Source organism: Oryctolagus cuniculus, chromosome 3 (genome assembly GCF_964237555.1).
Source record: "Oryctolagus cuniculus chromosome 3, mOryCun1.1, whole genome shotgun sequence".
Lineage (NCBI taxonomy): Eukaryota > Metazoa > Chordata > Mammalia > Lagomorpha > Leporidae > Oryctolagus > Oryctolagus cuniculus.
The window spans coordinates 177,550,742-177,561,363 of NC_091434.1; the positions used below are offsets into that span (position 1 = coordinate 177,550,742).

Genomic DNA, 10,622 nt, shown 5'->3' on the forward strand with positions numbered 1-10,622 from the left:
TACACCCTCTTTGGGGCTGGTGCTGTGGTATAGTTGGCTAAGCCTATGTCTGCAGCATCAGCATCCCATATGGGCATGGGTTCTGGACCTGACTGCTCCTCTTACTAACCAGATTCCTGCTAATGGCCAGAGAAAGCAGTAGAAGGTGGCCCAAGTGCTTGGGCCCCTGCACCTGCATGGGAGACCAGGAAGAAGCTCCTGGCTCCTGGCTCTGGTCTGGCACAGCTCTGGCCATTGTAGCCATCTGGGGAGTGAGCCAGTGGATGGAAGACTGCTCTCTGTCTCGACCTCTCTCTGTAACTCTACCTCTCAAAGAAACGAATAAAAATTTTTCTTAAAAATTATGTACGTTGTCTTTGATCAAGCAATCCATTGTTTGGTGCCCATCAGTATATAGAATATTTAATAAGGCTGTTTATTTTTGCAACTTTAATGTTAGAAGCAATGTAAGTATCCAATTATGTCATATTCTTATCTTTGACACAATGTTAATTTCGCTGATAATAAAATGGCCATTCTTAATTGCATACTATGGATCATTGGCAAAAACCCCAATGAACTATGATAGCATGTGTTTTCACTAGTCCTTGGACACATATATGTTATGTTAAATATTTGACTAAAACCCACATACACAGCAGAAGTGCATGAGGCATAATGAAATAATATTTTTGGAAGTTTCATTGCTACCATTAAAACTTCTATATTTCATAAATAAGTTTTATTTACACATTCTTTTCATATGACAATATTTGGGGTCAGTCAAGTAGTTTAAATGACAATAAATGCTATTTGATGGTACTTCATATCAAATAGTAGAAAAGCCATGTTTTTCACTTACAGACCAAATCTGATGGATCTCTATCTGGCTGTCCAGCATACCCTGCTGAGAAAGCTTCTGTGGTCATGTTAAAATTCACAAAGAAAAATGGCATGGCGGAGTGGTAAATTTTGCCTTCTGTATAACTCTAGGTACAAAGGAGAAGAAAAAGAATGCCTCTATTATGTGTTCTTCAACTGATTAGCTTTAAAAATATTAATGTGGCATATTCATTTACTCATCTGAAAAATTGATTCTCATATTTTATTTTATGGATATATTATTTTTGTTTGAACCAAAACATGTTTCATAATATAATATGTAAATTTTGATTTAGACTTTACTAGCAATTAAATAATTTATTGCAGAACTAGCCCTTTTCTAATGTGTATAGGAAGTTTTAAACAAATGTTACCCTAAAAGTGCTATAGTTTTTCTATGTAAAACTAACAGACTGAAATTTTTTCATGTTGTTCTTCTGTTCAACAATTTTGTCTACTCCTTGAAAGAGTTACAAGGCAACTTCAGAAAGTTGATGAAAATGGCATTAAAAATATGGGTTTATTTTGGTACCAATTTTTCTGAAATCCATGCATGTTTTTCATAATATATATTTTCCAAGTCACATAAAAAAACTTTGAGTTAAAATTATTTTGACCCAAAATAAACTCATTTAATTACACTTTCCATGAACTTTTTGAAGTTTCCTCATAAAGAGAAGTAAACATTTATTTTTAATATTGCTCAATAACTTGATTTCCACTAAGTATGAGAAGACTAGTAAATAAGTTAACAGAATGATACAATTTAATCTACATGTTTGTTTCATTCAAGAAAATCACTTGAGTTTGTATGATTTACAATATACAATTAGCACTTTATAGTATTTCATACTTAATAAGCTACTTATTAATTTAGAGAGTACATACTTATTTCCGTGTATTTCTTTCAATAATGTTGTAATTGAATGACAGGTGATATCACAATATTAGTAAGCAGAAAATTATGAGTCAGGGTAAATTTTTCATTTTTATCTACTGTTTTAGCATTACCTCTAATGCAGAGAGATAACCAAATCCTTATTGAATTTAATTAAACTTTATACAACCAGATTCCAAGTTACAGGCTCCACACAGCACAGCTTTAGTGAAACTGACAATGTTTATATAGGTCACACCTCTTCTGCCTGCTAATTTCTATGATTTACAGTCCCACAGCACCATCCCAGTGCAAATGAACAGGGTGAATGTGTTAGCAAAGGCAAAACAGAACTTATGCATGTTCTGGGATATTTTTTTCCTAATAAAAGTGTACTCGGGAATTTTCTAAACATAAAAACATTAGAGCATGTATCATATATTACTGTTAATGTTTATAAGGGTGTTACAAACAATCTTAAATTATAAGACAAATGTAGAATATGGCTCTCAGGAATTCTTTCATGTTTCTTCAACACTTTTATACTATACCAAAAAATATGTTATGTTCAGCAAGCAAACCCAAAGTCAATGACTACATCTTTATTTTCAGATTTCCTACTATCAGGGGAGGTTTTGAAATCTGGAGTGTTATTAAAAAGTCAGTTACTTCAAGCTGTTCTTCTGAATAGTCTACCTCAAAATTGAAGTAACCAACAGTTTAATAAGATGTTTTTGATATTTATAATTAAGGAACAGTTAACTTTGATTTCTATGTGTAGATGCTTTCTTTGTTTTAGGATAATAAATTTAACTCTTCCTGATGCACATGAAGTTACAACTAACTTAAAACATGAAATTTACCTGCTACTTACATGAACATGATGGAATTGCATATATAGTTACTAATCTGTAACCAGGATATAATTATAACATTAATGTTTTAATCATAGATTTTAAAAAAAAATCCTATTCTAAGCATCTCTCTGAAATAAGTATTTCTAAAAGGACCATGATGAACAAATGAATGACAAGGCTTGGAGGTCATGATTAGATTAAGTTCAATTCCCCATCTCAGTATCAGAGCAGATAAGTCTTACTCATTATTGGTTTCTAGGAGATGTAGAAATTCTCTCAAGTTTCATACTAAATAATCTTATTACTGGCAAAACAGTATCTTTGGGATTTTAGTAGGTACAATACACAGTAATCCTTTCTTTTCTTGAGTAAACTCACAGATGGCAAATATTACTCTTTTTGCAATTATTTCTGATACAGAAGAGGGTTTCAGTGTGTGACAACAGTGGGATTCATTAACATTAATTCTAAAATTAAACAGACCTTCAAGCTATAGGAAGAATAAAGTCTCTCATACTATCATTCTTGGAAAGCTAAACTATATCCATGTATCTTTTAGCAGAATACACACCTGCAGGCAACCTAGAAGGAAGAGGAAGGGACCCAGCCTTGTGCAGCCAGCCCTTTCAAATGCATTTGTCAGATCAGCGACTCCTCCTCACATGGAGAGGAATTAGCAAACTTGACATAGGCCCTAAGAGTCACAAATATTGCTTTCTATTTGTAACTGTCTTCGGGTTTCAGAAAAGTGATTAGGGTGGAGAGAGAAGTACTTCCACAGCCTTGCAACACCTGTAGTTGGTCAGAACTAAAACATATAGATTCTGTACATCTCAGGAGATGGAAAAATCTGGTAGTTTAACTGATGACTCAGAAGTATTCTTTTTGAGTTTTTCATCTAAGAAGTTGAAGACGTTTTAAAGATCTTTTTATCACAATTATTACATATTAAATATCAGAAATAAACAAATTCTTCCAATGTCCCAATATTAGATGATTGTAGAAATATACTTTAAGTTTTGGAAGGCCACTTATCTTAAAATATGTATCACTTTAAAAACACTGATAATATGCCTTTTTATTTAATAATGTAGATATAAATATAAAATTTATTTCATAAACCACTGTAATTGTGAGGTTTAAATTATTATGTACCCTGTCGTTTAGTTTTCAAAGTAGTAAAAATGGTAAAAATAAAGCACTTATCAAGCCAGTATCAGGAAGAGGGAATCTGAGAAATACATATTATAATTCTTGAACCCATTTACATCAATTACTACATGGATAACATGCATAAGTTGAGTTCTCAATATACACTTCATTTTTTTTAAAGAAAAATCACACACGATATAGGGATTAAGATTTTATGCTCCCAGAATCTCTCCGTACTTTGCATACTACTTACAATGATAAGCAATATCTACTTAAAAACAAAAACAGAAGCAAGACAAGAATAAGCACATCATATTTTCTTCACTTTTCAAGCCAATCATGAAATGGAACATCAGACATATGTGTTCCCTTCTAAAAATGTACTGTTTTCCACCAGCATTTACTAATGTGGAAAAGTCAATTAAAATCTCACAGAAGTTCTAGAATTTGAAAGTTTTTGCCACTTAAAATATGTAAATTTTAATGTCTGATGTATAACAATCACTTTGATGCAGTCACCTAAAATGATTTGTTGTATACCTATATTTGTGTCAAGGTTAATAAAATACTATATTAAATTTTTGGATTCATTTTTTACCAAATTTTACCCTATCTTGATGGTAAAGGAATTAAATTTGAACACTGTTCTTATTTCCTATCAATTCCTATAAAAAAGTGGATTATGTATTACTCTCCAATGAGCAAATGACAATTTTCTTGTCATTAATTTTCATTAACCAATTAATTTTGCTGGCCTAAAATTTTAAAAAAAATAAATTCTTTTTATTAAGACAAACCAATCTGTATGTTAAAACTCAATATATGCTAATAAAATTTGCTTTTATATCTATTTGCATATTTCATGTCTAAAGTACACTTTGGGGTAAAGTATATGAATTGAGGACAGAGAAAATAGACTGACACACATTTTGATATTGTTGCATGGGAAAATACAAGTTAAAATCCTTGAATAACATGTTAGAAAATGTATGAATATACATGTAAATCACATTACCTATACTCAAGTATGCCATGTATTAAACAAATCTGATTATCTATACAGTTTGAAGCATGCATTTAAAGGATTTTACCAAATATATATATATATGTTATGTACATATATATACACACACATATATATGCACACAGATAACATGCATAAGTTGAGTTCTTACACAGCTTATATATAATGTGTATATACACTATATATGTATATAACATATATGTAAACTCATATTTGTTAGAAAGTATTTGGATCAATTGAAAACACATTTCCCAAATGTGACAGTCAGTAAAATAGTCAATAGTTATCCAAAATAGGTACAAATTAGCCTTTGTCAAGAAATTGAATGTAAGTGAAATTTTGATAAAATTTAAGAAGTTAATTTACTTAATGCTAGTCCAAATTCTTCATCATTTCAGATTCCTAGGTCAAGGTCTTTTTCATATGGTCAAATAAATACAATTCATTGAGAATAAAAGATTCTTTTTAAACTCTGTGTGCGTCCTGTGTGTATACATTTTCAAGACGAGGAGTTCTATGACTCCATCAGCTTAGTAGTGACCAATTTTCACTATATACAAAGAAATTATATGTTATTGGCTATCCTAAATGCAAACTTTCTTACAGCTTATTTTACTCTACTTCTATAAACTATAGTTTTAATAAATTTTGTATACTTTTCAACAATAGAGAAAATGAAATAAGCTATGAGTGCCTGCATATCTAAAATAGATTTATTACAAAATAAAAAAATACCATTTAAAAATGTCCACTGTATTAAAAAGTTATTTGGAAACAGTTTGAGCATAGTCATCAAATTTTAAATATATATCAAATAAAAATGTTACTTTCAGATTCCCATGCTACTTTTTGTCTTGTGATGACCTCTCCTGGTTGAATTGTTCATTATCTTAGATCCATGTAGTTACTACTTTTTTCTTTGAATGGTTCTAGCATTAAAAATACAATTGCCATACTCTTCTTCATATTTATACATATTGTAAGCAAAAATTTTCATTAAGAGTAAAAATACATTGAAATATAAAGTATTCAATATGTAAGGGCCTTCTAATTACTAAAGTCATTTTTTTATTATTTCATTCATTTCCAGGACATATGGCAACTTTAGTTTTGTTACACAGTAGGAAGGCAAATAAAATAAAACGCCATCTCAATTAATGCATGACACACGCTTAATCAATGAAGAGTAAGAAAACACTTGCTTAATAATCATATCCAACTATGAACTATCTTAAAAGTAATAGTTTCTATATTCTCTATCACAAATTTCTAACTAAATAGTAAAAACAAAAGTATTTCTAAAATAATAACTTTTCCAGTCCTAAAATATATTAACCCAGTGACTTCATGTGTGCCATTCTTGACACACGGCAAACATTTCAGATTGACTCGCATAAATAAAGAATAGAGAAACATGAAACTCAGAACCCAGAAAGAAATCCCTGGTGTTAGGGTCTTCAATAAAATAAATTCAAAAAAATATATTTAACTTTTAATGAGTTTATTTTCTAAGAAAAGTGGCAGCAAGTTCAATGTCACCAAACTTTGAAATGGCAACTGAAATTTCAACAGAACAGTTAACCACGGATATAGTTACCTCTCTGTGTAGAATTTAATACTAAGCAGTATAATTCTAAAAATGACAAAAGATGATGACAATATGTAACTTTTTTCAAGCTTAATCTAAGTGACCAAAAAATTAAATTTTGTTCAAGTTCATACAAGCTTAGATCGCCATATAGTATATGCCCACCATTGCAAGAAAAGAATAACCAATACTTGGAAAAAGGTGTCAAAATACTAGAACTAGTTCATCGTATGATACCATATGTACTAGATTCCTTGCCGCACCATGTAAGGTCCCTTCTCAATGCTATTCCTATTAATATGTATGCATTGAGGTATGAACATTAGTATAAACTTGTAGGCAAAGATGCAGAAACATATCCCAAATGCTTCACATAGGATGCATGCTGGAAAATACTGAACTTTCTTTCCCTAAGTGGAAAACATGCCTTTTGAAGGTCTAAAAATTTCCATGGCAACTGTTTACCAACTTACTCATTCTCAGAAACAAGTATATGCTTATGAACACCATGCTAAGATTCCTATAGGCAATGGTTCCAGGGCTTAACTCTTTCCAGCCAAAGGGGAAATCAGGCAGTTCCTCTCTATACATACAGTGTTCACTTCAAAAGCAATGCAGAAAAATGGGCTGATGTCTTCCATTTATTTTTAAACCTCATGAAAACATAGCAGTCTTTAAAAAAAACCAAGCAGTTAAATCACACAGAAACATACATGTGGAACAGCATCATCTTCCTGAAAGCTGTTAAGAAATCTGCTCATTACTCCATTTTGCACTGACTGTCCCAAATCCTAGATTGCATAGGTCACATCCGTTACATCCAACCACCACAGACCAACGCAGCCGAAGTTACAATAATGGATTCACGGTCTTCAATTTTAATAAGCAAGTACTAAACGAGTCTCAACTTTTCAAGGAGACAGAGGAGGTTAAAGAGAATCTAGAGTTGTTCAGACTGTTTAAAATATGGTCCCCTTCCATCTCTAAACCCGTTTCAATTAAGATAAAATCATAAACAACAAGAAGAAACTTATTTGTCCATGGTCTTCACTTCTCATTCACTGACGCCCCTAAGCAAATGCACTGAACTCTCTGCACAAACAACTCCCAAGAAGCCACCGGCCACACGAATCACTCTAACCGAGCAGTTGCCATCTAATCTCCAAGACCAGGAACAACTTTCCAGAAACGCCACCGACGACAGCACCCTCTCCCCTAAATCCGGAGCGCGCTGGACTCGGAGTTTCTGTGCTGCAGTGGCTGCAAGTGCGTGCCAGCGGAGACGCACACAAACCAGGGGGCGAGAACTGCGAACGCACCTCCGAGTTGGTACCCGGGTGCCCAACATCAATGCGGCACTGAAACTGCTCCAGTGCGGAGGAGCGGGAGGAGAGCGCTACTTACGGGACGCGGAGGGAGCTGTCCAGGCTCTGCAGAGGAAGCTGCTGACCATCCAGAACCAGAGCGCTGCCCCGCAGCCGGCCGGCGCGGCCACCACCATCCTGCGCCTCCCGGGCGGCGGTACTCCCAAGGCTGGCTGCGTAGATGCAGTGCGTCTCTCCGCGGGGCTCTCAAGGGGAGATGGGCTGTCCTCGAAGACCAGGGAGCGCCGAGCCGCCCCCTCCGTTTCCTCGCCTGCCCGCAGCCCCTCCAGGCTCCAGCTCTTCTGGGCTTGGAGCAGCAGGGGCGGCTCAGCCTTCCTTCTCCCTGCGTGCGGGTCTTGCCTCCTGCTCTGCGAGCCAGTGAAATGCCGAGAGGAAGAAATTCAAACCGAGAAGGAAAGGGAGGGGGAAGAGAGAGGAGGGGACTGACACCGACCCCGCCCTCTCCTCGGGAAAAAAAAAAAAATCACCAAAGGAAGTGGATGGGGGTGGTGGATCCGAGAGCGGAGGCTGCAGAAGACAGACGGCGGTGCTGCTGTTGCCACTGCGGGCGAGCGCTCCCTTCGCCACTGGGCAGCGTGACTCGGAGGGGTTTCCAATCGGCTGTCAGCTCACATGGAGAGACTGAGTGTGTGCGGAGCGCGCAGCGCAGCCGGCGGCGCACGCACGGCCTCAGCGCTGCGCGGCGCGGGGAAGCGTCTCTCGCAGGTGCAGCGCGAGCAGCAGCGGCAGCCGCCTCCGCCGCCGGGGAGCCGGAGCCGCGGCCGCCGCCAGCAGCGCCTGCAAACCCGGGCGAACGAGGCGGAGGCAAGCCCTGCCCTCTCTTCCTTCCTGGGCCCCCTCCCCGGCTCCTCCTCCGCCGCCGCCTTTTCCTCCTCTACCGCCACCTCCTTCTCCTTACCGTACCCCTCTGGCTGTCAGAAACCGTCTGCCTGCCCTGCCCTCGCCTGGTTTGGAAGCAAAAGAGAGGAGGAAGCTATGGGCCCGGGTTCAGCAGCTGGGGCGGGGGCGCAGTAGGGAGGCGCGCGCCTCTCCCCTGGCGGGAGGTGGTGCTGTCCGCGGTGCTGAAGTTGGGGGTTTGCGGTGTAATCTTGGAACCCTGCTCCAACCCTGGCCGCCCTGGACCCGGCTGCAGGAAGGAGAACCCCCGCTCTCGGGTGCCTGCTCTTTTCCTTCTTTCCTCCCCTTCGGATAGAGATGGTACAGGCTCCCGGAGCTCCGGCCTCCCGGGAACCACAATCAGGCGTCCGACAGGCAGGTCTTCCGAGTGGTCCTAACACCAAGTGACGGAGCTAAACATCCCGACTGACAGAAGCAGCGAGGGAGGACTGCAGACGCCACGAATGCAGATGTTTTCCATGTGTATTTAATTCATACCCATACATAGGCAACCGTACACCGAACACGCTGCTGCCAGGAAAACTACATTCAGGCAAACACGCACACAAACAGATATAAACACAAGACGAAATAAATAAGCAGGCATATGGATAACTACATCAAGGTATCTGAGACATCACAAGTACTGAGAATTAAGAATGTGTGGAGACCTAGATTTTATTTGCACATTTGACAATTTCTATAATAAATCTCAAGCCCCTTTCCCCAGCACATATCTCCCCACACTCCACCCTCCATAGGGTTTCCTGCCATCCAGTCTACATAAAGTACTTGGATTCTTATCTCTCTGCACAGCCAATCCTTTCATTGGCTGTACTGACACAATTAAAAATTATTGGTCATCTAAATAGCTAATGATGTTTAGGGAGGGCAAAGTAGGAGTAACCATGTCTTTCAATGTAATGCAATGAATAAGCATTTGCCTTTGAGGATGAATAAATTTTTTATGGAGACTTGCCTACTCCTGAAATAGACTCTGAGTTTTTAATGTGGTGGTTAGGTCTCGGAAACGTCTACTGTAAACAGTACTGTGCGTTCACTGCATAATTAGTATGGTGTTAATGGGCCTGATTCAGCATTCTTTATCTGAGCTTTGTTTCTTATTGATTTAAAAGGATGCACTGTCCTAGTAAGAACCGCAGATTGGGTAAGATCTGGAAAATGAAGAAACACGCAGATGACCAACAGGGGAAAAACTGCATCCTCATGCCATAAAACATTTCTCCTATAAAATAACACGGCAAATGCCTTCTTATGGATTATAAAATGCCCTTTTTCTATTTGTATTACCACAGACTGTCAAAAGTCGATGAACACTTGCCAAAACACACTGATACACGACTTCCATCAACCATTTCTGAGCTCTCAAAAAAACCAATCGTGGGAAAAAGTAGAGTTGGAAAGCACCAGTTTTAAGAGTAGCTGATTGTTTAACTATGTCTACCTATTTAACCATTGAATTAAATGCCAATAGAGTGGCGTTAAAGTATGCTTAATGGGAGGAAAAAAGAAGACAACAGCAAATTTAAGTATCATCATTGCAGTGTCTCAATGGATGTTATTCAGCAGGTAAATTAAGAAGATCTGAAACAATTCTCTTTCTTACGGTGTTGAATAAAAAAGAGCTGAAATATGTATCTCTTTAATTGTTTTGTAGGAGAAAGTGACATACCTGAGGGTATAATTTTCTCCAAAAATAGATTCCAATCAGCTTTTTAGTCATTTATGTTAATGAGTAAAACAGCTAAACAAACAAAGTTTTCTCAATAGCACGTGTGTAACTATCCTGTATCACCGGCATATTATAGAGTATGGTATTATTTCGTCATAGCATGAGCTAAACAACTGCCTTTATCTGTTTCCAGTGCACCATGATGCATTTAATGCAGGGTTGAAAGTTATTGTTTTATTTGCAGTGTGTCTACCTTTGCTTCCAATTTGTGTTAATTCAGAATGAACATCTGGAGTTGTATTTAAAGAG

The 10,622-nt window shown here is 37.4% G+C and overlaps 1 protein-coding gene across 1 annotated transcript in view; it reads right to left on the bottom strand.

The window, feature by feature from the left end:
• CNTNAP2 (contactin associated protein 2) overlaps positions 1-8,970 on the bottom strand; it is a 2,389,242-nt gene extending 2,380,272 nt beyond the window's left edge. The window contains exon 1 of the mRNA XM_008258071.4: positions 7,764-8,970. Coding sequence (XP_008256293.2) covers positions 7,764-7,860 — 97 coding nt within the window. The 5' untranslated portion in view covers positions 7,861-8,970. The remainder of the gene's footprint in view (positions 1-7,763) is intronic.
• Positions 8,971-10,622: the final 1,652 nt, after the last annotated feature.